The sequence below is a fragment of the Ahaetulla prasina genome, chromosome 11, assembly GCF_028640845.1.
Source record: "Ahaetulla prasina isolate Xishuangbanna chromosome 11, ASM2864084v1, whole genome shotgun sequence".
NCBI classification, from domain to species: Eukaryota; Metazoa; Chordata; class Lepidosauria; order Squamata; family Colubridae; genus Ahaetulla; species Ahaetulla prasina.
Window position 1 is genome coordinate 489,079 of NC_080549.1, and position 25,616 is coordinate 514,694.

At 59.3% G+C, this 25,616-nt stretch overlaps 1 protein-coding gene across 5 annotated transcripts; it reads left to right on the forward strand.

The window, feature by feature from the left end:
- Positions 1-1,355: 1,355 nt before the first annotated feature.
- KLF8 (KLF transcription factor 8) lies at positions 1,356-24,886 on the forward strand. 5 transcript variants are annotated; one of them, XM_058196904.1, is made up of 6 exons: positions 1,407-1,535; positions 9,378-9,489; positions 20,686-21,217; positions 21,909-22,011; positions 22,164-22,300; positions 24,253-24,884. In XM_058196904.1, exons 3-6 carry the CDS (start codon positions 20,722-20,724, stop codon positions 24,432-24,434), a joined length of 918 nt encoding a protein of 305 aa, XP_058052887.1. In that variant the 5' UTR covers positions 1,407-1,535; positions 9,378-9,489; positions 20,686-20,721; the 3' UTR covers positions 24,435-24,884. The 5 variants fall into 5 exon arrangements, with proteins under 5 accessions (XP_058052890.1, XP_058052889.1, XP_058052887.1 ...); XM_058196907.1 differs by lacking the exon at positions 9,378-9,489 and having other exon boundaries at positions 1,356-1,531; XM_058196906.1 differs by lacking the exon at positions 9,378-9,489 and having other exon boundaries at positions 1,357-1,535; positions 24,253-24,882.
- Positions 24,887-25,616: the final 730 nt, after the last annotated feature.

The following is a 25,616-nucleotide window of genomic DNA, read 5'->3' on the forward strand; positions in this document are numbered from 1 at the left end:
CCCACAGTAAGACCCAGGCTATGCTGGGGGAGCTTGTTTCCACGGGAAAGACTCATGGAAACTGCTGCCTCCAGTCTTACTTGCTGGGGTTGCCATGGAGAAGCTGGCAGGATTGGAGGGGAGCTGGTGCTGGACGATCCTGAAATTGCAGGTGTTCCCAAGCCACTCGGAAGGTGGTGGGGACCAGCATGTGGGAAATGGGGGCCAACTCTTCCATGCAAAGCTTGTTGCAGCACCTGCTGGCTCTGCGTCCCCAGCCAGCCTTTCCAGGTCCTCCAACGAAGCTGAATTGTTCCTTAAGTCCCAACGGTCCTCTGGGACCTGTTGGCGGGAAAAGCAGCAGCCCCACTGAACCCCAGGAAGGAAGGGCTTCTTGGCTCAGCCAGAGAGCACCCAAAGGGCAATCTTCTCACGGCCGACGGTTACCCTAAGAAGCTGCCATAATCCATCAAGGTGGGTGATGCCAAAGGTTTCACCTGGGACCTTTTGCACAAAGTCCCTCTGGCAGGGCAACCAGCAGGCTGCCTTCCTTTGCCTTCGGAGATTCTGGACGCTCTCTTACTCTGGTGCCTGAAAATATGGGATGCTGATCGGCCTCCTGCCTGCAGAACTCTGGGCAGCAGCCCCCCCTCCAAATAAACAATGCTCCTATCTTGCTGCTGGTGAGGGGCTTATTCCAAGCCAGACCCAGGGGCAGCCTTGGGGCTGTAAGAGAACTCGAATGAGCTACTTGGGAACTGAGCTCCAGAGCTGACCTTGGCCTGACTGGCAGCAGATCGATGCAGCGTCTGCCAGGGGAGGGGGCAAAGGGCCAAAGCTCCCACCAGCCCAGGCGCCAACAGCTCCTTCGCTTGGGCGCTGGGTCGCAGCTGCCTCCTTGGCTTCCAGCCACCTGGCCGAAGTACGATCGGCTCGCCCTGCCGGAGCTTTTCCGCCAAGGCGACCTATCCGGACTGCACTTCCCTCGGCTCGGGTTCCGCAACGCGCGTGCCTTTCGCGAGCATCCCGGAAAGGCCTCCCGGAGGGTCCTGGCTCAGCCTGCCCGGCGGGTCCTTTGTGGGGCGGGGCGGGAGCGCGGAGGAGGCAGCGCACCCCCCCACACACACCGCCCGCGCTCACCTGGCCGCCCGCCCGGCCTTTCCCTGCCTGGCCGCGGGAGGCGGGGGCGGAGCTAGGCAGGGCGGAGCGGCCGGTGCTCAGGATGGAGGCGGGGGCCGGCCCGCCCGCCCGCCCGGCTGTGCGGAGACGGCGGGGCGGGGCTGCCCCACCCGCGCGCCGAACCTCCTCCGGAGCCGCCGGGAGCAAGTTGGCCGCGCCGCCTGCGAGGTGCTGGTGATTGACAGCGCGGGCAGCCCGGCTGGGTGGAGCCCTGGGTGGGGTCAGGGCTGGCGGTTGGGGGGGGAAGGCGCCGAGCGCTCCAGGAGGAGAGAGGCGAGAGCGGAGCCTGCCAGCCCAGCCGACTGACGGAGCGGCACCGGCGCCGCGCCGCGCTCTCCGGGCCTGGACCAGGCGCCGCGCGGGAGGAGCAACGGCAAGTAAGTCGGCGCGGGGCGGAGAGGCGGGTCGGGAGGAGGAAGAGGAAGCGGCGCCACCCCAGGAAGCGGCGGCGGCGGCGGCGGCAGAGCGCGCCTGGCCCCGGCGGGCGGCGGCGGCGGCAGCAGCTCCGCAGAGAGCCCCGGCGGGGGCCCCGCAGCCTCCGCCCCGAGCGGACAGGCAGCCTTTTCTCGGCCGGCGCTTCCGCCAGCGCCCCCCTCCAGCTGGGCGGCTCCGTCGGGCGAGGCCGTCGGGCGCTGCGGCCCCGGAGCGCGGGCTGTTCCCGGCCGGAGGAGCCTCTTCAGGCCGCCACAGCCACCGCTGCGCCGCTCCCGGGCTGCGGCGGAGCTGACAGCTGGCGAAGCTGGGCGCGCCCCCGACGCTCCTCCGGCGCCTGTGGGCGTCGGGTCCCCGAAGGCAGAAGATGGGAGGACCCGCCTTGGCTGGGCTGAGGGGGCGGGGCCGAGCAGCAGGTGGGCGGGGCCGGACTGGGAGGAGCCTCCCCTTCGGCTCCGGCCCCTCCCGCGGCCCGGCTGGCTGGGCGGGGTTTTCTACGGGCGTGGGAGGGGGGCGGCCGGCCGGCCGGAGGGAGGGAGGGAGGCCCGCGGTGTGGGATGAGGCTGGTTGGGCGTTTCGGGGCGGGCTGGCCTTTCTCCCATCCCGCGGAGCCTTCTGCCCTCGCTCAGGAGCGCTCTTGCGCGGCTGCCGGGGGAGCGAACGGGAGCTGCTCTGAAGGCTTCTCCGCGGCGACCATTCCCTCCCCCCTTGTGAGAGGGGGGGAGGGGCTGCAGGCACATTCCGTAGGGTCCCCAAAGCACCTTTAAGAGTTGCCGGGCGCGGAGTTTGGAGGTGTGGGATGGGAGGAGAAAGTTGGCCAGGGCTTTTCATGCAGCCTGCCCTCCCTCTTTGCCCCTCTCGCTTCGGGGGTCCAGCCCGCCCCCCTCCCGCCCTGGTTCATGGGTGAGCCACTCCTTGAATGGGAGGCCTCGGAAGCTGGAGGCCTTTTTCCTTTTGTGGAAGCCCAGCAGCCCAGGCTCCGGGGAGGGCTTGGCCTCGGCCTGTGCCAAGTGTGCGGTTGGCATGGGGCTGGGGGCCCTCTGTCTGCTCCCTTTCCTGGGATTTGTTTCCAGGCCCCCTTGACATTATGGGTAACAGTGCTGTTTCTTTGGGTCAGGAGTGGGGCTTGTTGCCCCACTGGGTTCACATGTTCCCTGACCCACTGCGTCCAGGGCGACTGGGGAGGAGCCTTGTGGTTATGGAGGGTTTTCCCTGAGAGATAACTGAAGTGAGGCTGGTGAGTTTGGGGGGCTTCCCTGATTCCCCCAGGCAGAAAGGTCTCCACGAAAGTCTCCAGCTGCATCTCTGGATCTGGACCCCCCAGTGCAGGAGGGCTTAACCTGGGCTGCTTGGCCACCCATTTTCAAGACTTTGGGTCAGGCTGCTTTGTGGCTTCCTGGAGGGGCAGAACAGCCCAAGGTGCTCCTAAGTCCTCAGTGGGACTACTGAGGTTTGACAGTGGGCAGTTTTTGGGCGACCTAGGGTGGAGCATCAGTTTTGGGGCCCAGGGGCCCATGAAGCATCCTGTGGGGAAGCCACCAAGGCCAGCTTTTGAGAGGTCAAGTATGTGGGGGGGCTTCTCCTTCCATTATCCCCACAACCACCCCTCTGTGAGGTAGGTAGGGGGTTGAGGGAGAGAGAGCAGCCCAGAGTGTCTTGGGGGCCCTGTGGTTGGATAGGGGCTCTTCCCCAGATCCAGTCCCTCTAACTGCGGTACTGCACTGCCAACCTTTGTTCTGTCTTTCTCCGCCAGATGCCTTCTGGGGTGGCTTTGTTCTAGGAAGGGGTGGGCTTTCTCCAGCTTGGCACTTGGAGGTGGCCATGAGTTCCAGAGGTCCTTTGCTACCATTAAGGGTTGTTCTCTCTTTGCACAGGCAGGAGCCCACAGTTCCAACAGAGGAAACTTGACTTAGCCTACTTTCCAATGTATGGCCTCTCAGCAGCCTATCTCTGTCGGTCATGACCATTCGCCATGGATGACTCCCTCCCTCCCTCCCATCCATCCGTCTGTCTTTGGCGAAATGGCAACCCACCTAAAAAAGACGAATATTGTATTTTTATCTTAGAGTAAGGAATGGGAGTGTTGAGAGTGTTGTTCTTTGTGGGCTCCAGCTGTGGGTCCTCAGGAGGGCTCTGGACTTTGGCTGGAGAACCCGAGGTGAGCTGGTTTCCCTCCTCGCTCCCCATTGATCGTACCTGGGGCTCACTTTCCCCGCTCAGCTTCCTCTTCTACCCCTCTGCCTCTTCTTGCTTGCGGGCAAAGGTGTCCTTGAATCCAGAGGCTTTCGCTTTTTTTTGAGCAGTGTCTCTTTGGATCTGGGGGATGCCCGACCCCTTATGGGCTCGGGCAGTGCTGGTGCCATCTTTTCCAGAAGTGCTGAGGAGGCCGAGCTTTGGGCCTTGCGGACACATTCTGAGGAGGCAGCCAGCTCGCATGCCATCCCGAAAAGTTCCTGCTTTTTGGGAAGGGCCAGGAAGCCTGGATGTGGCTCCTGCTGTGCCATTGATGCAGTCCCACCTGAGGGAAGCCCAGCACGTGCCCTGTCTGGACAACAGAAAAGCTGCCTTGCCCCTCCCCCAGTCCCTCTGAGGTCTCCTCTGGCGGCTCCCTTTTTTAGTGAACTCTGGCCCTTTTGGCAGCTGGCCGGCTGGCAGGAGAAGCTGGCCTCCCTTCTGCAGCTTGTCCAGATGAGACCCATGTAGAAAGATGTCTTGTCTTGTCTTGCAGCTGACCTTGAGGGCCAGTTTGGCTTGGAGTGGGAGCACAGACCATCCCAACAGAGGGCAAAGTTCAGGCAGTGTGAAAGGACCAACCTGGTCATCCGCACAGGTATGAACTTCCAACTCCCAGAATCATCAGCACTGGCTGGGGAATTCTGGGAATTGAAGTCCATACTACTTAAAGTAGCCAAGGTTGAGAAACGCCGGTCTAGACACCTGGAAGTTGCACCATGCTGGGTAGTCTTAGTGTCCCCACGGTGCCATTGGAAGAGCCCAGAAGCTACCCGCACACACGATTGTTTCTAAGCTGAGGTTTGTGCCCAGCACCAAGGCTCACTGTGCCTTGTGCCAGCTTGCCTGGCAAAGCCCCAGGAATTTTCCAGTATACTAATCTGAGCTGAATTTTTGTGCGTGGCCTAAAATTACAAGAGAGATTTTAAAATATTTTGCACCATTTTTGTGTTATAGCCTGTTCTTTCTCCCTGTGGCTTTCTTTAAATAAAAAAAGGATTAATGTCCCTTTATTCTAATTTTTGTTTTGTTTTTTTAACTTTTGAGAAGGTGAGCTTTGACAGGGCAATAAAATGTCCACTTATTTTGAAAAGAAATACATTTTAGCATTCTGAAATGAAGGAATCGGGAAGAAATGCCTGTTCTAAGTTAGAGTCTTCAAGAATTTCATCTGATTATTTTTTTTATTTATTTGGGAGATTTATATGGCCACCTACTCAGAAGAACTCTGGGCAGTTTACAAACAGTAAAAACCCAATATAAAACATAAACAACCCCCCACTCCCTAGGAACAAGCCCCAGTCAAATGAGCCATTTGATGGACTCCATCCCACTCGGGTCCCCAGGCCAGTTGGCAGAACCAGATCTTCAGGCTGTTCTGAAAGAGTGTCGAAATGTCTCCATGGGGATCATGTTCCACTGGGAGGAAGGCCCTACTTCTGGATCCCATTAAATGGACCCCCTTAGGGGAGGGGACTCATAGCATTCCCTTCCTCTCTGCTCTGGTGGGTCAGGTAGATGTGACTAGGAAAGGATAGTTTCTCAGATAACCTGGTTCCAAGCCATGAAGGACTTTAAAGGTGACAACCAGCACCTCGGATTGACCCCACAGAGGTGACACACGTGCATTTAGGCAAGGGTGAAATCTACTTACCTTCCTTACCAGTTCGGAAGTGCATGCACCGCGCAAAAACTTTCTGCAAAACACCTGGGCGGGTGGGCAGAGCTTTGATCCGCCATCGCTACCAGATTGCCAAACCATCGGCCACGATCGCTACCGGATTGCGTGATCCGGTCCGATCTGGGAGCATTTCACCCCTGCATTTAGGTCATTCGCTTGTTCTCCATTGGGGTCCATCTATTATTTTATGATCAAAAGAAGTGGTGTGCCAATGTTTCAGTCTCTACTACCTAAGGATGGGGTTCCCTGCTGCTCCCCAGAAGTAGGTCGTCAAGGCAGATGGGGGAGGTGCTCTCTTCTGGCACTTTGCACCCCGGCCCAGTGGGTGCAGGCTGCCCTCCTAACTTGCTTCAGGCCAGCCTCTTGGAGGCCGGGGGAGGGAGCTTTGTGAGGTGTATGTTGTCTCTTTCCCATGAGTGGTTGTTGTGTGTGTTGTGTTGCTTTTAAAGAATGTGAAACAGCTTTCAGCCTTCCTGAAGTGGTTCTGCCTGGCTCCTCTTCCCAATGCGAGAAGCAAATGCTAGGGTTTGTGAGAACAAGTTCCTCAGCCCTAACACGGGAATTCTGGCAGCGGTTCTCACATGTCCTCACAGAGAAAGCCCCTTTCCTTCACCTGCCTGCTTGCTTTGGGGGGTCTGGGGGAGGGACTCATTTTTTCTAATGGGATGCGGCAGAGGTGCAACCTCCCCCCTCCAATAGGGGACCCTTTCTGCCCCACCTAGCTGTGCAGGGGGCACTGCAGGGACAGCCTGTGGTGGGCACATTCAAAGAGCCCCTGCCCCCTCCTGGGCCTTCCCTCTGGCCCTGGGAAGCAGAGCCACTGCTGTGCTCGGAAGGTCACAGCCGTGATCAGGAAGGATGTGCCTGGAGTGTTGGGCAGGCACGGGGAGCTGCCCCAGAGGTGGTCTGCCTGAAGAGTGGGAGGGAGAGGGGAAGGCCACATGCCCCGTTGTCCCAAGATGGTGCCCGGCTGACACTTGGGTTTCTGTGCCCGTGGGGGGGAGAGGGCTCTGTGCACCCTTCTTGGTTCTTCCTTCTGTGATTGAGTGATGCCCCCCCATGTGCTGTGCCAGGGGGAAGGGGCACCCTCTGCTGCACAGCTGCCTGGCAGTGGAGGAGAGGCTGTAATTCTTTTAATGTTATTTGTTTCTGTTCTTTGCTTCATTTTTAGCTGACATGAATGCTCATGGGCAGGCAGTGGAGAAGGTATAAATAGAAGGAGTAACTCTTCCAGCTTTGGGGCAGAGGGGGCTCTCTTTGCAGCCCTTGGCTGCCTGGACCTTCACACGGAGGCTCTCCCACTGCCCAGAGCCACCTCCCCAGAGCCGCTGGCTACAGCGTCTCTGGAGAAGCCGACCTCTACGTGCCCCAAAGGTAGCCGGAGGGAGGTCGAGCGCCAGGTGTGGCTCCAGGGCTTGTGTGCAGTGCCAGGTTCAGCTGTCCTGTGAAAAAGGATCCGGGATCTATCTGGGCTGGTGGCAGCACTGAGCTGACAGTCCCTTACCCGGGCCAGCTCAGTTCTCAGGGGCTGCCTCATTTTTTTGCAGGGCTGGGCCACCTCTGGAGCATCTGGGTCCGGAACCTGTTTTTCAGGCAGGGTGATGGGCTGGCACTGTGCTGAGGACTAGCAGGTCCTGTCCGAGCATCTAACCTAACCACAGCTGTTAGCTGTGGGAAGAAGGTGGGCATCTTGTTCCGAGGGCTGCTCCAGGCTCCCCCTGTTAGATTTCTGAGGCCTGGACCTGTGCAGAGGTTTCTGCTGCTTCTGCTGCTTCAGGGTTACCTGACTGCTTTTGTCTCGCTTACTCCCTGTGCCCATCCCATCACTGTGCAGCAGAAATGCACCCCAACGTCCTCCACATGCTTCCTTTGTCCTGTTTGGTGCCCCCAGTAAGCAGTGTGCCAGTGCCCAGTAGCAGCTGTCTTGCCAAGGGATTGCTTTTCAGCTGTGAATATTCCAGGTGGATGGGCACAATCTGGGCGTTGGGTGTGGGTCAGGGGTGAAATCCAAAATGTTTCCCTACTGGTTCTGTAGGCGTGGCTTGGTGGGCGTGGCAGGGGAAGAATACTGCAAAATCTCCATTCCCACCTTCCTGGGGCAAGGATATTGCACAACCTCCATTCCCGCCCACTCTGGGACCAGCCAGCGGTGGTATCTGCCAGTTCTCTGAACTACTGGAATTTCCGCTACCGGTTCTCCTGGAACTGTTAGAACCGGCTGGATTTCACCCTGGTGTGGATGTCTCCTGATCCCAAGGGGCGTGGCCCTGTTAGTGAACTCCTCCCACTTTTGCTGAAGATGAAGTGGGGGGGCACTCATGCAGAGTAGGGGGATTTCAGGGAACAAGGGGGGAGGGTTGAGCCTAAGTTGCCATGTGGGCCCCCTGGGTGCACAGGAACTTTCTTCCCATCAGACACTCCTGTGACTCCCGGCCAAAAGGCGGAGGGGAGGGTTCCAGGGGTCATTTCCCTAGAGATCTGGGCCTCAGTTGAGACAGTCCACGTCCATCCAGGACCGGCAGCTCCTTCATTGAGCCTGGTCTCCTTGTGGCTTCTGGTGCTGCCTCTGGAGGCTGGGGGGGCCCTTTGGGGCCATTTTTCCCTTTTGAGTGGCCCCTCCCTCCCCTCCCCCACCCACCAGGACTGTTGTTTCTTGCAGTCTGGGAGAAAGGAAGTGAAGGATCCACCCTCCGCCTCCTGAACATGGGGAGCATTGGTGGTGGTGGTGGGCCTCCCAGCCTGGCCACCTGTGGTGGGGGCGGTCAGTCTCGCAGATGCTCAGCAGAGAGACTCTTGGTTGCTGGGAGCACTGGGGCCACCCAGGAGGAATCTATGAGGGGGAGGGGCCTTCTTCCATTCAGCGCCCCCTCTTGGCATGATGAGGACAATTGAGAAGAAGCCTAGCCTTGCCAATGGGTGCCCTCTGGAGGGGCTTGGCCTGCCACCCCCAGGATGGAGCTGCAGCTCTCCCAGCCAAGCGCTGCTTGAACACCCTCCCCCCCGCCCCGCCCCGGTCAGGACAGCTTTAGAAGCAGGACATTTTCCCAGGGACTCCCCCTTTCCTGCTCAATGCAGCTGCCTTTGGATCCGAATGAGAGACACCCGCTCTCGGCCCGCTTCTGCCTTAGTTGCAGCACCAATGTGGGAGGAAATGGATTGGCGAGTGCGGGTGCTGCCAGTGAGGCCACCTCTTGAGGCCCAGAGACACCCGGGGGAGGCATCCTCGGAAGGTGCTGCCTGCAGCTAAACAAAGGTGCCCTGGGAAGAGAGGCTCTGCTGCAAGGGGGTGCTGACTGAGGGGTGGCAGAAGGGCTCCTGCAAAGAGCAGCGCATTTCCTTCCCTCCCTCCTTTGCAGATGGCACTGCCAGCTGGAGGGCTCTGCCCACATAGTCCTCCACGTGCCCCATACAGAGCCATCCCCGTAGCACAAGGCCTGGCATGCAGAGGCAGCCCTGAGCAGCAGAGCCTGCAGCTGGGTGGAGGGGGATTCTGTGTTTTTCCATACTTGGCAAGGCTGGGAACAGCGTTATGGAGAGGTTGCAGGACAATGGGGTGCCCCATTGGGGTAGCCATTCTCCAGGACGGGGATGGGCTGTCTACTGCTGCTTTGGAGCAGGGCTGTTAGGGAGCAGAAGGGCAGAAGGTCTGTTGGGGTGCACATCCAAGGATTAGTAGAGGCGTCTCCTGCAGCAGAACAACAGTCCTGGGGGCCCTCCTGTGCCACACCAGCAGCCTTTGTGATTGTTGTTTGATTTCTCTTTTTCCCACAGAATCACAGAGTTAAGTTTCTAGTGCAATCATCACCAGAGCCCAGTGCTTGAAAATAATAAATGCAGACATTAAAACAAAAGCTTCTCTGTTTGTCACTTGCAGCAACTTCTTGATTCGCTGCTCAAGATGGGGAGGAGAAGGTGGCAAGAGAGCCCCCCCCACAGGCGAGGTGATAAACCCTCCTGGGAAGCTTCAAGTTCTGGAGGCAGAGAAGGTGACCAAGTCGTGGGTGATGCTGGAGGCCATGAGAACCACGAGTTGAGGGGCTTTCACGGGGATGCCGTGGATTAATGGAGCACATGCTGCCTGCACGGGAGGCCGCTGAGTTGGTGCTGCTGTTAGAGGGCAGCCAGCATCCCTTGGGAGGCTATGGGGCTGGGCTGGCACTCACGCTTCCTCCTGCTGCCAGTTTCAAATTTCCAGAGGTGGGCAGTGCCTCCCCCTCCCGATTCCTCAGGCCATCTAGCCCTCTGCCAGCTGAAGCCGCTGACAGATGCATGGAAGATGGAGGGAGCTGGCCTCTGATCTGGAACGACATCCCCCCCTTGCAGGAATTAGGAAAGGAGAACATTTCCTGGCTGACCAATCAGCTTTTGGGGGCACAAAAGCTAACGGGTGGGGGAGGGAGAACAGCGCTGCTGACTAGTACAAATCTTCTTTGTTTTGCAATGGTCTTTAGGTAAATTTATGGTTCAGGTCTTGCCTCTCCCACCACAGCAGCAACTCTGGCTTTCTTCTTTTATCTCCTGCCACCCCACCCAACCTCTTCCCCATGGTGCTGGTTGGCTCCTGGGCAGCAGAGATTCTCTGTGGTCCAGGGTAGGATGGAGCCCTCCTCCTCTGCCCCCTGGGCAGCCGGGGCCACCACCCTGCAGGTTTTGGAATGTGGCTGGGAGGGGTTGCTTGGCAACCTGCTTTCCCCCACCCCCCACCCCCCCACCCCCCACCCCCGGGTGCCTAAGCTTTGGATAGCTTGAGAAGCTGCAGGCGGGGCCGGTGAGAGTGGGGGGAGGGGCTGGGGATTGGCATGTGCCCCCCCTCCAGGAGGGTGGCAGCCACAACTGCAGCAGTTGTAGCCTCTGAATCTTCTTTTCTGCCCCCCCCATCCCTGGAGGTGTCCTGTAGTTGCTTAGCAACGGCTCTTTCACACACCTTCCCCACAAAGCCAAGGAAGCTGTGCCTGGCCAGGCAGGAGGGGAAGCAGCAAGGCTCTCCAGGCTTCTCCCTCAAGAGACCCTCCTCTACCACCCCCCCTTAATTTGGGAGCTGATTACAGTTGGCGAGGGAGGGGGGGCTCCTTTTCAAAAAGCAGATTAAGCAGGTCGAGACAATCCCTCTCCATACACGTGTGTGGTGGGGGGTTAACTTTAGAAGCCCTCTGTGGGCATTCTGGCACTTGCTTACCCTTCTGAGCATGGCTGGGCAGAATGGGTGGTCAGGGTGGGAGGCTGTGGGCATCAGTGGGCAGAAGAGGGGGACAGTTCCGGTGGGAGGACCTTTGGCCCCAGGTGTAAAAGTGTCCTGGCATAACCAAGCATGCCCAGAGAGTTGGCACGCCTGCCTCTGCCCGGAGCGCCTCCTGGTGCTTCTCCCAGCTGCCTGGGAACTGCTGCTGCAGCTCTAGAGGTCCTGGGCAGCCCGAAAGCTCTGAACATTTTCCATTGCATTTCCTTAGTTAATGCAACAAACACGAAAAGAACCAAGGTCGGTTCTATCAGTTGTACTCGGGTCAGTTAGCCAGATTCATCTTTGATCCCTGCTTTCTGAATGCAACCAGTGACACACCACGGTGAGCCTGATCCTGCCCCATCTCCCCTCCCCTCTGCCTGCCTGCTTTACTGTAAATTTCTGTCCTTAGGGGCGAAGAGGGAGATCCTGAGGCTGTTTGATTGCAAACCCTCCCACTCCAACCCCCTGGATCTCTGTCCTGGGGGGGGGGAGATCTGAGGGGGAGTCAACGCTTTTGCCACAGTTTTCACTCTCCTCCCCCTTAAGGGGGTTGAGATAAGAGAACCCTTCAAAGTCCTGAGTCCCCAATCTCTCAGTCCACTTTTGTGTCCAGAATTCCTCTCCAGCTGCTCTGAAATGCAGCCAGCTGAGCTGAACAATAAGCCAGAGCAGCCCAGTGTTAAAAGCAGAAGGGGAGGGGGGTTGCCACTTTCCAAGCCCTGTGTTTTCTGCACCCCCTCCTCTGCCATGTGGCCCCCTTTCTTGCCTTGCCTCCCAGGTGTCCACCTGGTCCTGCCAGTGACTTTGCTGGACCCATGGCAGAGGAGGGGATGCAGAGCAGGTCTTGGCCCTGCTGGGCGTGTGAGTTCTTTAGGCAACCGTGCCGACAGGCTTGGCCACCTGCCTCCTCCCTGCCTCTCAGCACCATTTGCATCTGCCTGCCAGCGTCTCCTTCAGCGGAGGAGCAAGGCAAGGCTGGGCTGGAGGAAATTCCTGCAGGAGGTGTGGACAGCAGAGCGGCTGGGTGTGTCCCTCACAGCCAGGCGGTATCTGGGGCTCCGCCTTGCCGGGCTCAGGATGGGAGGTGCCGACCTCCTTCCATCTGCTGCGAGCCTGGCGGCAGCTGGTCCCTCAACCCTGGGTGGGGCAGGGCGTCACCAGGCAGTTCCCCTTCTCAAGCTGTTGCCCAGTGGTTGCTCCCTCTGGACTAGTTCTCGCTGGTGGAGGTGCAGTGGAGGAGCCTTCCTGTTCCCCACCCCCCAGTTAAGGGGGGCTCCTCTGTCTGCCGCGGAAACCCACCGGAGGGAATGTGGGCTCTGCAACTTTTCAGGAGCAGCCCCTGTGCGGGGCCTCTGCAGAGCTGAGCCTGCCTTTGTTGAAGGACCTGTGGTTGGGGCCACGTTTCATGTCGGCTGGAGATCAGCAGTGGGGGGAACAGTCAGTGAGGATGGGGTCTGCTTGGCGCTTTGGCAGTCTTTGGAGCAGAAAGAAAGGACTTGGGCTCCTTCCAGAAACCCAAGGGGGACCGTGAGGGGGCTGCCTTTCTGCCTTGGGTGGGGGTGTCTTTTCTGTTCAAAGATCTGGCCAAGAGTGGGGGTCCTGGAAACACTCCTTCTGGGCCTCAGTGGAAGGGCAGAGTCTCCCTCAGGCTACGACGGTTTGAGGCCAGCCTCCATTCACTCTGCAGTAGGCAAGGAATTCTGGTGGGTGCCCGAGTGTCCCTCTCTGCCGATGGCTCTCCCAGCAATTGGGTTAGCATGGCCACTTGCTGGCATCCTGTCTGTCTTCGGGACTATGCTCTGCCCCTGGTCCCGGGCACTTCTCTCTGTGTGGTGTGAGAGCCATTCTCGCGAGAACCGGGCAGAAACGGGTGTCCAGGAAGGCATGGCCTGGTAGCTCATCGGCTGCAGCCGTGGGGGTTACTTCGACCCGAGCAGCTTTCAGATAGGATGGCTTTTCCCAATGGAATATTAAGGTTCTGGTGAAAGCAGATTCTCCCTCCTCAACAGTGCAAGGTGCCTGAAGTTGAGGGCTTTGATCTCCACACCTGCCTTGTCCCCCTTCCAGACCCTGTCCTGGCCCTGAAGCCAACAGAGGACAGGTCCTCCAATGGAGAGGAAAGTCAGGTTTGTGCCCTGCTGGTGGCGGAGGTTAATGTGTAACTGGCATGGGGCGGACGTCAGCCAGGACTGTGGGATTGGGGCCTTCTGCTAGTGCCTCTGCAAACCCTCTTTAGTTAATCTCCAGCCAAACACCTGGTTCACCCAGCAGGAAAGCCTGGTCTGCTTTCTTTGTTGAAATCCGTGTGCTAGTATTTGGTGCGCATCAGGCCTTGTTAGCCCCTACAGTCAGAATGCTGGCTTGCAATGAATCTGGAAAGCTCCTGGCTTCTTATGTGGCTTTCTTAAAGTTGGAGACAGCTCTCTGCTTCAGTGGGAGAGACCACAGGGGACATGCTAGCCCCAGGGGCTTGCCCCTCCCCCTCTAAGGCTTTCCCGGGTGGGGAGGGGGATCCCTGCTACTGCTTACAAAATAATATAGGGAGGCATTGCAGCGTCACCAGTGGCTGCCGCCTGTCTGTTCTTGCCTCCGTGGCTCAGAGGATCTTTCCTGGGGGGTTGCCTCCCCCCATTTCCAGGGCAGCCAAAGCAGCTGTTCTTGTGCCCTTCCCTTCGCCCCACTGTTGGGGTACAGGGAGGGGCAGCTTCTGAACGAGAGACTCTTTGTTCAGGGAAGGGAGCAGGCTAGATGATCCTCGCAGGGAGGGACTGAGCTCTCCATGTCAGAAATGGAAGTGCAGCATGGGTCTTCTGATTATATGGGAAAAGAGGAAGCAGGAGCTCTTCTGTCTGGGCAAGGCGGGGGGCAGACCTTTGGAAGCGAGAACTGAAACTCACTGTTGCAAAACATGGAGGCCCCTCACTTCAGTGGCTCTCTAAAAGAAGGGGGGGGCTTTTTTTCTTTTACCGTTGCATAGCAGCAGGAATCCTTGGGATTAAAAGTGAAACCTCCATACCAGGAAGTAGTCTACCTCTAGCCTAGGGTAGGAAGAGAGAAAGAGAGGGATTGTGGTCCCTGTTCTGATACTACTGACCCGGAAGTGACATTTGTGGCATCTGCAATGTTCCTTCACTTTGATTTCCCATGCCTACAGCATTAAGTGGCTCCCAACGTTTTCTGCTACTCTGCATTAGTTTTGCACATGTACCCGAACAATTGCTTTTTCCTAGTTAAAAAAAAAGGGGGGGGTTGTTGCTTGGACCCCTCAAGTGCCTGTGACAGCCTTGTGGGGAAGGCCCCCTGGCCAGGGTGGGAAATCTGCTGCAAAGGCTGGAGTAGCAGAGCACCCCCAGCCCACTCCTGAGCACAAGCACTAGCTGTGCAAGGTGTGTGTGCGCAGCACAGAAGTGCTCACTTCAGCAGAGAAGCTGCTATTCCCCAGGAGTTGGGTGGGGAAGGGGCGGAGTGGACATCTGCAGGCTCAAGAGGGGCAGCATAGAAACCTCCCCCACTTCTTCCACCACCAGGGGCTTTGGCAGAGGGTGGGGCCACCCCATGCGCCCCTGGAATCCTGACCCTTTCCTTTCTGAGGGGGTGACCTCCTTGGCCTTCAGGAGGTGCAGCCGAAGAGAGATGGGAGTTGGGGTCACCTAGGCCTTCTCCAGTAGGGAAGGCCAACCTTTGTAGCCAGAGGGAGGGGCCCCTCTTTTCACGCAGGGCTAAGATTGTATTTGAGTGCAATGGAATGTTTCTATGACATTCTCACCCCCAAATGGTGGGGAACCTCCCAGCTGAGTTTTCAGGGGGTTGGGGGTGGGCACTGCAAGTGGGAGTTCTGCCCTTGTGTGATTAGGTTCAGAGTGGGAGGCTGAGTGTCCTCTTGGCACAGGGAGGTGGGAATCCTGCCCAGAGCACCTCCCACCAAGAAGGAGAGTCCCCCTCCTAAATTAGAACTGCCTGATTTGACCCCCACCCCACCCCACCCCTTTCAGGGCTGGAAGAATGTGCTCCAGCCCATTCAGCTGCCTCCCTCCCCACGCCCTCTGCTCTCTGGGGAGGAGGCTGCCTGCTGTGAGGGGTGGGGCCGCTTCTCCAGTGATTGGCCTGGGGCAGGGCGGGGGCTGGCGTGCAGCTTCACCCAAGCAGGCAGGAATTGCCTGTCCACCCTGGGCGGAGGCGAGCTGGGGGAGGGGAGCCTGGCAGGACTTTTGCCCGGCTGCCAGCTGGCCTGCCCCCCCCCACCGTTGCTCTCCTGTTCCCTCCCTGTTGGCTGTCCTTGGAAGAGCAGCCTGGGCTCCAGAATCAGGCACAGCTTGGCAGTTGTGCCTCTGGTGCAGTGCTTTCGCATATGGCCAGAGCAAAAGAGGGAGAAGGGACAGCCCCTGCTGCCCAGCATTTCCCACCTGGATATAGCTAGCCAGGATTTTGGGGGGGGGGTAGTTAAATTAGCACAGCTTATTTCAGATGGGGGCTCACAGGTGGAAGGAAAGCCCTGGATTCTTGGGGAGGGGGATCACGACCTTTGGGGAGAACCCAACTGCTGGTGGTACAGCAATGCCAAAGCCACCTGTGGGCATAAGCTGGGCAGAATGTTCCTCTTCTGAGGGATGGGGCATTCTGGCTGGAGATCCAGTTCCATTCACTGCCCCACTCCCCCACTTTAAGCAGGTAGAAAAGGGAGGATTCTGCACAGCAGGGTACCAACCCTTGTCCTTGTGGGGCTCTTAAGCACAGCATCCCCTAATTTTTTTGCTTTCACCTCTCCAGCCAGTTAAAAGATTAGTTCACCTCTAGCTCTGCCAAGTCCCCTCCCCCTGAAAAGCAGGAATAATGGGGGAAGGGGCTATAGGTGATTCTTTGGGATCTTCTATCTGTTCAGGTGGAAGAGATGCCCTTTCTTTCAACTGGATGCCCGTTGAAAGTGGGGGAGATGGCCAGGGCCAAGTGGCTACTGAAAGCCAAGGCTGGGCAGTACCTCTTGCTGCAGCCCCTGCAAGGACTTGATGGGCTCCCCAAAGATGCAGAGAGGATGACCAGCATCTTTCGGAGCAAAGACCTCTGGCCAGGTTGCTTCCTCTGGGAGTTGGGGGGGCTGGTGTTTACCTGGAGGAGAACATGGTGTTGATGGCATTAGCTGGACCAACCCCTTGCGGGGACTTTCAATCCAGAAGCCACTACCAGCTGCAAACTGGACCATAGGCCACCCCCAGGCAGGGCCCCTTCAAGGTTTTCTTTGCTCAGGTCAAAGCAGAGGCGGGGCTCCCTTCTCCAGGCGTCTCCCCCACCCCATCCAACCTGCCATACCAGAGGGCCGAGAGGGAGGGCTGGTGCGTGTGTTTCTGTGCCTTGGGTCTCTTGGTGACCCTTGCTGCGTGGAGTGGGGGAGGAAGGGCAGGCAGGGGGCTCTAGCCTTCCCGGGAAAGAAAACCGGGGGTGGTGCAATGAACGCGAAGTGGGGCAAGGAGGGATCTCTCCTCTTGCACCTGCTTCTCTCGAGGGGCGCCTGGCCGTCCGGTAAAGCGGGAGCAGCTCTCGGGTCATTTAGGGTCCCGCGGACGCGGCCAAACAGCGGGCTCCGTGGCCCGGGAGGGAAATGGTTAGCTGGCGGCCCTGTGGGTCTTCCCTGGCCCCGATGCTGACCAAACAGCCGGGCGCGCGGTTGGTTCCTTCTGCTAACCTTCGCCAGCGAAGGCGGAGGGCGAAGCAAGTTCTGGCACCCGGTTCCGGAGGTGACCCACATAGGACTGGCCCTTCGCGCGCCTGCCTTTCCATGCCCGGGGCGGGTCCGTCCACCTGCAGGGGCTCGGCCATGGGACGGACCTGCCCCCGAGCTTGCCCGTCCTCCGCAGCCTTGGGCTGGGCGGGCCCGCAGAGCACGAGAAGCTCGGCCAAAGTCGCGCAGAGGCCGGCGGGCGGGCGGGCGAGCTCCAGGCGGCGCTCCCTGAACGCCAGCGCCGCCGTCGCCACCGCCCCTTTGGCCGGACCCCTCCCCAGGGTGTGGCTGCCAGGAGGGCACACCCACCCGCCCATCCGGCAGCCACCGAAGCCGGAGAGCGCAGCCCGCTGCGGAACTAGCAGGAGGGGGCCGCCGCCACCGGACCCGCCGAAGTCCCCCCCTCCCCCGCGTCGCCGGTCTGCCAGCCCGCCGCTTGCCGGCTCGGGATGATCCTGCCCGCGGAGAGGTCGAGCGACGTGCAAAGGGCCTGGCTGGTGAGTGCGCGGCGGGGAGAGGCGGAGCGCCTCCCAGCTCCGGCGGCGTCCGGTGGCAGGAAGCGGCGCGCTCGGGAGGCAGGTCTCGAGGCCGAGGGGGAGGGGAGCTCTTAGCCCACCTGGGCCAATGGGATGCCGCCCGCAGCCGCCCACCGGAGCAAGCCGACTGTGTTGGGCTGCCCCGCGCTGGCCAAGCCGGCCGGGGCGATTGGGCACAACACGGGCACCGGACCGGGGCCTCTCTGGAGCCCAGGAAGTGGGGGGAGGCAGGCGGGAGCGAAGGGGCTCGGTAGGCATGCCCCCCTCGAGGCCCAGTTGCAGGCTGGGGGCCTCCGTGTGATGGGCTGCCAGGCTGCCCCCACCCCCACCCCCACCCCCGCTTAGCCTCCCCGCATTTCCCGAGAAGAGCTGATGTGTTGACAGGTAGCAGCCTCCGTGGCAGCCGGCGGCACCTCCGTGGGTCGCGGCAGGTCTGAGACAGGAAGGGTGTCTTGTGTGAAGGGTGGGCTTTTCCTTGAGGCTGCGGGCCGTCCGCCTGCGCTCTCCCCCTCTCTGGCTCCGAACCGAAGAGATGCCGGCCGGATCCAAGCGCTCTCGGTTCAGCACCCCTTGGATGGATGGATGGATGGATGGATGGATGGATGGACAGACGGGGTGCAGGACTGTGGAATATGCAAATACCCTTTGGTGCCAGATGCCGGTTCAAGACTAAACTTCTGGCCAGGTGGGCTTCTGCCTGTCCGTCCCCCCCCCCCGCCAAAATAAACGAGTAAAGGGCAGAGGCCACCTGGGGGCAGACCTGCAGGCCCTTCTCAGGACTTGAGCAGAGGAGAGGATTCACAACTTGGAGATTGTTCAGGGCACAGGACGCTGGGGGGAGACGCAGCCCCTCCACACTTCGATCCCTTTAGTTTTACTAAAAGGGCTGCCCTTGTGGGGAGGGGGGGGTCAATTCCATCCATCCTGGCTCAGGAGCAGTAACGCCCCCCCTCCCTGCTGAAAGATGGAGGCTCATGGATTGTGCAGCCTTTTCATTAGCCCCTCCCCCACCCCCCTTCGTGACTTATTGGCTGCTCCTCAAAAGATTCTGCCTAGTACTGGATCCTCCTTCCTCCTCCTCTTCCTCCTCCTGCTCTGGGCTGAGCATGACAGGCACTGCTGGTGGTACATTGCCCCCCCCCCCCGATTTGCTCACTGACCTTTGATGGCTGGGGGGGAGAGGCTGGTGGGGGCTTTTGCCCTCCACAGGGTGTTTTCCGGTAGCTGAAAGGTTTGCCTCCTTACCTAGCAGAGCCCGTACAACTGGTCTAGAGCGGGAGCATGGATTTTCTGTAACTTTGGGGTGGGGTACAGAGGTTCAGCTTTGCTTCTCCACACCTGCCCCTCCCTGAGCATAAGGAAGAATGCTACCCCACTCTCCCAACAGCCCCTATTCTCGCTTCCCTGACATTGATGACAGGGATCATGTGGTTCAGATTGGTGCCCGGTGGGGGGTGGAGAGTGGGACTGCCTCCCTGGGCTCTCCTTTTCCAAGCTATCCAGACTGACCCTCCCAGAGAAGGAAGGGATCCTCTACTTTGGGGGTGGGGGCTGACTCAGGAAGCCAAACAGCCATGGAGGCTCCTGTGTGAAGTTGCTGGCTTTGTCCCGCTCACTAACAGAGGCTAAGCAAGCCCTGTGCAGGAGGAGAACCAGGGGCTCTTGCCCGTGGGGAGCACAGCAAGGGGGGGTTTGCATGGTCTGCCAGTTTTCTGCCAGGGCTCCTCTAGGGCTCCTGCTGAGGTTCTGATTCTCTGTGGGAGAAACCAGGGAGGGCATCTGCAAAGCTAGGAGGCCCTAACGCTGGGACCGAGGGAGTCCAGAATCCAGGTTCTGTAGTGTTGGCAACTCCTCTGAAGGGTTTCCAGGCAGGGTGTGTAGGGGAGGAGCTGTTGGCCAAGGGGAGGGAGGGGCAGGGGACGGGCGGGCCGGCAGGCTGCAGATTAAGGCAGCAGGGGGAGGGGAGGAGACAGGATGGCACAGCAGCAGGTGCTGCTGGATGCTTGGCAGAAGAGCGGGAGGGGGAGGGTCCAGCAAGGAAGAAGCCCCTGACTTGGCTGGTGGCCCCCTTGGAAAGTTTCTGCACCCCGCATGATTTCCTGCATTGAGCCTAGTGGAAAAGCTCTTTTTAATAACCCTTTTTATGGACAGAAAATATACATGTTGTATATAAAAGGCTGAGCTTTCCCTGGTAAAAAAATATCTCAGATGGCACCTGCTGCCCCCACCCCCTGCAAGCCTTAAACTGGAAATAGAAGCAGGCTGGGCAGTCAGGCCTCCTCGGCCGGCTCCTCTGCCCCAGGGCACCTGGTGGAACGGGGACACTTGTGGGCCAGGCTTGAAAATCAGACTTAACCCGTTGAGGCCACAGATGGAGGGACAGCCCCAAACGGCAGCAGCATCCCGATCCAGAGGAGCCGCCTGGTCTCCCTGGGGGAGCAGAGTCACCGCTGTCTCTGAGAGAACCTCACAGAGGTTGCAGTGACTCAGCTCTGGCAGATTCAGCCTTCTGCAGCTGTGCACCTGGCCAACCTGGCAGCCCCTTCGAAACTCCAGGGGGGAACCAAAACCTGGCTTCTTCGCCCCTCCACATAAACGGCTTATCTCATCCTCAGTCTAGGGGCCCACTTGGGTTTAGCAGCGCTGCAGCCCTCTTAGCCTGTGCCCCAAGGAGCAGGACAGAAGGAGGAAGTCCCTTTGCTGCCCCCCTCTCGGGGGATTTCCATGCTCGAGGGAAGGGTTGGCAACACCTGAGCCAGCCTTGCAAGTGGGGAGGGCTGCTCCCTCAGAAAAGCTGCACAGCCTGCTTTTCCTCTGGGAAGGGAAGGGAGGGAAGGGAAGGGAAGGGAAGGAAGGGAAGGGAAGGGAAGGGAAGGGAAGGGAAGGGAAGGGAAGGGAAGGGAAGGGAAGGGAAGGGAAGAAAGGGAAGGGGAAGGGAAGAGGGATGCTGCATGTCCCGGATTCTGAAAGGCTGGAAGACAAAGTAGCAGCCTGAGCCCATCCAGAATGTTTGGGGCAAAGGACACCTGCCTCACCCTGCCAGAAGAGGAGGAGGGACTTGTGTGGGGCTTGCTGCTTGACCACTCCTGGGCGGGTCTCACAGCCCCATAGGGAGGCCTCCCCTTTTGGAGGTCTGCATTCAAAGCACCTGGGAAGCAGCCATGCAGCCCCCTGCCCTTTGCCCTGGCTCCCTGACCAACTGGAGCAGAGCTCTTCTCCACCCTGCTTGGGCCAGTCCTGACTGACGGCCAATGCCCAATTGGACTGCCCCCAGCCTCCTGCTCAGCTGCAGAGCCAGCTTGCTCCTTTGGGGGCTGGGAGGTTGGTTTGCTTTCCGTCCAAGGACTGGGTGTCCTGCCAAGAAGGTGGGCACTGGGCCTCCTCAGCCTCTGCCACACCCCGGCTTTGCATGAACCCCTCCAGCTTGCTTGGCCCTCTCCCTCCTGGCCTTTGGATCGGTTGGGTTTGGGGGGTCCCCCTTTCCCAAGTCCCAAGTCCCTCAGGGGCAGAAGCCATGAGGGTTGTGTGTGGTCCCAGGGGCACCTCCTTCAGATTCTGCTTGGAGTCTCTTGCAAAGAGAACCCTTTGGAGGTTTTATGGGCAGCCTGGGTGGCTTAAGGGGTTCCTGCATGTGGGGAGGGGCTGTTCCCGAGGACGCAAATCCGTTTCTGGGCTGGGATCCTCTTACGCTCCTTTCCTTTCGTCTTTGCAGTTGGCAGGGCGGGCCCACAGCAAGGCCAAGCCCAGGATGAGCTCCTCCTCGCTGCTGGGGGAGAACTCCCTCGAGCCCCCGGTGCTGCTGAGCGACATCAAGACGGAGCCCCCCGAAGAACTGCTGGCCACTGACTGCAACCAGCCGCAGGCCGAGCCAGTGGACCTGTCTCTCCACAAGCCCAAGGGCTCCCTACAGTCTCCCCCCATCCGCTCGGTGCCCATGCCGGCTGCACCCCCGGCCCCCGTGGTTTCCATGTCCCCCGTCGGACTGGGCTCCTCTTCGGCCATCCCTGCCGTGCTCTCGCCCGGCTCCATCCTGGCGTCCACTCAGGGCAGTGGCGGGCAGCAGATCTTGCACGTCATTCACACCATCCCTTCGGTCAACCTGCCCAGCAAGATGGGCAACCTGCAGACTATCCCAGTGGTGGTGCAGTCCCTGCCTGTGGTCTACACCACCATGCCCAGCGACGGCGTCACAGCCGCCATCACAGTGCCACTGATCGGAGGAGACGGCAAGAATGCTGGATCTGGTGAGCTCTGCCTGCCATCTGCCCACTTCCCCCAGGACTGGGAAGGGTGGGTATCGGCCACCCTCTTGCTGCCTGCAGTGGGAGCCTCCCTGTTTTGGCTACTCGAGTGCGATCCACCCAAGCTGGAGGGCAGCTTTGTCTGGACCACCCAAAGGTCCAGACAAAGCTGCCTGGTCATGTGAGAAAAAGGGGGCAGCGGGCACAAGGCTGGAGGTCTCCTCTGGACATGGCTGCCATGTGGGCATCTGAGGCTGTGCAGTTCAGGATGGAGTTGCCTCTCCTGGGGAGGGGAGACAGCTGAGCAGAAGAGGAATGCTGGGCTTCATACAGCTTGCAGGCTCCCTTGTGGGCTGAATATGCCCTGCCTTGCTTGGCAGTGGCGGGGAGAGAAATGCCCCGTGAGAAGAAAGACAAATAAGAGAGCCCCCCCCCATAATGAATCTCTGTGCACTGGAAGCGGAGTGCCCCCCCCCCGCACCCAGGACAAGGTTGTCCCACTGTGTCTTCATGGCAGGGGGTGGAGTGGGGGAGCTGAGCGGGAGGTGGGGGGGTTGTAATCAGAGTCCTTTGCCCTGGCCCTTGTGCCTCCTGCTGTTGGCAAGGGGGCCTGCTGCCCCTCTGATAGGCTGGTCTTCGGTTTCTTGAGCAGCTGCCAGCCTGAATTCTGACAGGGTCTCCGTTTCTCCGGCAGTGAAAGTTGACCCCAGTTCCATGTGTCCCGTGGAGATCCAGACCGACAGCGAGGACAGTGCCTCGGAGAGCGGGCCGGCCTCCTTCCCTGACCCACAGAAAGAGTGAGTCACCGCCCAGGCAAAGGGGGTGGGGCTGCTTGCATGAGGGGCCCGATCCTGCTGGGCATGCAGTTCCGGCAGGCGCTCTCTGGAAACACGGTGCTTCCAGGGCACCCTCTGAACACCGGCTGTGGCCCTCCAAATGTCTTTGCCAGGCCCTCAGGGGGCAGACTGCCCCGAACGGAGTCACCCGACCTGAAGAAGAGGCGGATCCACCAGTGCGACTTTGAGGGCTGCAACAAGGTTTACACCAAGAGCTCCCACTTGAAAGCCCACCGGAGGATACACACTGGTGGGTGCTCGAGGGGGGGTCAGGGCACCGCCCTGTGGCCCCACTCTTCTCAGGATCAACACCTCCCCCCCCCCCGGGATTCCTCAATGCCCATTACATTCCAGAGACAACCCCCCCCCCGGGAGGTGGGGTTCAACAGCCATTAAGACGCATCCTTGTGCCCAAGTAATCCTGCCCCTTTTGGGTCTCTTTGAAGGCCCCAGCAAGAATGGCTGGCAGAGCTGCCCTCTTCACTCAGAGTTGCCCCACTGCCAAGCCCAAGCACCAGGGCTGAAATGGGCCTGTGCCTTCTGCCTCCCCAGTTTTCCCTTCCCTTCCTTTTCTGGGATCTCCTGGACCTTGGGAGCCACTTGCCTCCCACCTGGCACCACCCCTCTGGGAAGGCCCCAGGTCAGCCCCTGCATCCTGGAGCTGGGCAGAGTCCGGAAGGACTTCCAAAGCGGGAAGCTTGCCTACAAGCCGAGGGTGGCTTTGTAGCTTAGAAAGGGGGCGAGGCAACCCACAGCCTAGAATCCCCTTTTCCCCTTTTTCTCCAATGGAGGCCAGGAGATTCTTGGTGAAGCTGACAGGCAGGGGCTCCCATCACTGGTAGGGATTGGGGTGGAGAAGAAGCAGGTGCACCCAGGTGCCTCTGGAAGGGGCGAGACAAATTTGGTGGTATGGTTTTCAGACCGGGAGCCTCCTGCTGCCATTTCCTGGTGCCGCTCTCTGCCTTCCTTCCACACGGAGCGTTTGAGGGGCACCAGGAAATGGCAGCAGGAGCTCACTGTTCCCTGCTGCTCCAGACATTCCTTCCTTCCCAAACCCACATGGACTGGACCTGGGAACAGGGGCTGCAGTGATTCCCTCTCAACCGGAGGGATGCCCATCTGCAAAACTCCCCCTCCTGTAAAATCGAAGGTGGCTTTTCTGAGCCCTTCTTCCGCCTGCTCTGCTCTTGTGGGGCTGGGATTGCTAGTTCTTCCCCTTGCCCACCAGGCATCCTAACAATGGATTCGGTCCCCGGATCCTCCCACATACGTTTCCTAGCAACCTGTTCCATCTTTCAGGCTGGAATCCTTTTAGCTGAGTCTCCTAGCAACCCCCTCCCCGCACAATCCCACCTGCTCTCTCTCCCAAAGCGTATCCTTTGGCAACTGTCTGCATCACTCTGCTGCCCCTGGAATGCCAGGCTGGCTGGGCTGGCACCCAAACCCATGTCCTGTGGGCTCCAGGAGGCTGTGCTGGGGCCTGTGTCTTCCTTCCTGTCCTTGGCGCAGACCAGCTGCCTCCCTCCTGGCATCTTTTATTTAGCTGATCTGATCTCAAAACACTTGGCTGCCTTGTGCTGGGGGCATCTCACAGGTGGTGGGCAGCAGTCAGGGGCAGGCACGCATTTGCCCTGCATGCAAGGCCTTTATTCTGAAGGAGGAAGAGAGGAGGGTCTTGAAGGGCAGCCTGCTCTTTTTGCTCCTAGGATGGCCCAGGCTGCCAAAAGGGGAGGGGGAGTTGAGGAGGAGACCGAGCAGGCAAGCTCTTAGCTGCTGCATCAGCACCAGGCAATCAGCCGGCCAGCTGGTTGCTCCTTTCTTTATTTTTATCCCACCTTGATTGCAAAGGGGCCAGATTTGGTCTTCAGCATTTCCAGTGCGGAGGGCTCTGTCCTTCTGCCCAGGGATGGGAGGGGGCTGCCTGCTTGCCGGATCCACATCGTGGGCACAATGGACGGTGACCTTCCCTTTCTCTGACTTTCCCCACATCAGAAAAGCCCAGTGATCCTCTGGCTACCACTGTGGGTCCTCTCGGAAGGCTGGGGCTGGGGCTGGTGGGGAGAGAGTGGCTGAAAAGAGCCTCTTGGGCAGCTGAGGCCCATCTCTCTCTCTCTCTCTCTCTCTCTCTCTCTCTCTCCCAAAATGCACCCAGCACAAACCAAGCAAATGGTCCCACACCTGTTCTCCCCTTTCTCCCTGCAGGAGAGAAGCCCTACAGGTGCACCTGGGAGGGCTGCACTTGGAAGTTCGCTCGCTCCGACGAGCTAACTAGGCATTTCCGCAAGCACACGGGCATCAAGCCCTTCCGCTGCTCGGACTGTGACCGCAGCTTTTCGCGCTCCGACCACCTGGCTCTGCACCGCCGGAGGCACATCATGATGTGAGCAGGGCAGGGGGTGCGCAGCCCATGTCCCACCAGCCCCTGAAGCGGCTTCCCTGGTCAGCTGGTCCCTGTGGGGCCTCGGCTGGCAGGCAAGAGCCACCGACCGACCCAGCAACTTGCCCAGAAAAAGCCTTTGTGCCATCTGCGCCCCCTGAGATTGGTCTTCGGCCTCTGTGGCTGGGAAGCTTCAGGGTCTCGGGAAAATCTGGAGCCAAGCAAGGAACATGGGTGGGTTTGCGGGAAGAGACGGATCATCACGCAGAGGGGCTTCTGCAGTGGACCCAGGCCAGGAAACTGCCAAATGTGGGTTCCTTGGGGAAGTGCGTGCCAAGCCCAAGCAAGGGGATCTTCTCTATGGGGCCGGACACTTCCAAGGCCTCGCTCTGCACTTCTTGCTCACAGCACAAGAACAGAAATCGCACCATGCCAGGAAGTACTGTGTGGGGGCTGGGCTGGGGGTGGGTGAGCTTGGGGTTGATTGCTTTTAACTACATTTTTATGAGCACTGAAACAAAGTCTTTGTCTGAATTATGGCTTGGAATCCCCACCTCAAGACCCCACAAGCGGAACGGATTGGCTTCTGGATGGGCCAGGCAGGGTTAGGTGGATTGCACACAGCTGTCCCTTTGCATTGCCCCCCCTCCCCCTCCCACTCAGGACTGCAGCTCTCAAGAGACACTTTGAATCCAAGATCAACTTTTTTTTGAATTTTAAAACTTTATTGCATTGGGGGAAGGGAGGGGTGCCGCTTCGATCAAAGGGAGGCAGAGCTCCTGCCCACCCAGAGCTCTACTCTGAAGAGATCCGGGCTTGGCGAGGGAGAGGGCGGAGGGGCTTGGCAGAGGAAAAAGTTGCGGAACGCAGAACTGTGACACCCAGTCTGGTGGGGGGGGTGGGGGGGCTGATTCCCAATTCTGCCTACAAGGACAGGAAGGGCAAATAAGGCAGATAAATTTTGAACCTGGCAACCTGCAGCTGGATGCATTTCTGTATATAATTCAGCAGGGGACGCTGTGAGGTGGGCTGGAGTGGTCCCTCTGCTGAGATTTTGAGAATCTTTCGCTTTCCTTTTCTGTCACTTTGGTCAGATCTGGGGGCGTCCTTCCAAATTGTGTGCCTGTGCAGGTGTGTGTATGTGAGATTTAATTGAGAGCTGGGAAGGGGAACTGCTTTGAACTCTGGT

Excerpts from the sequence above, each read along its gene's own strand:
- KLF8 (XM_058196903.1), top strand. The coding sequence starts at position 16,887 with ATGATCCTGCCCGCGGAGAGGTCGAGCGACGTGCAAAGGGCCTGGCTG. Across the intron at positions 21,218-21,908 it reads CGGCAAGAATGCTGGATCTG|TGAAAGTTGACCCCAGTTCC; the intron begins GTGAGCTCTGCC and ends TTTCTCCGGCAG. Across the intron at positions 22,301-24,252 it reads CCACCGGAGGATACACACTG|GAGAGAAGCCCTACAGGTGC; the intron begins GTGGGTGCTCGA and ends TTCTCCCTGCAG.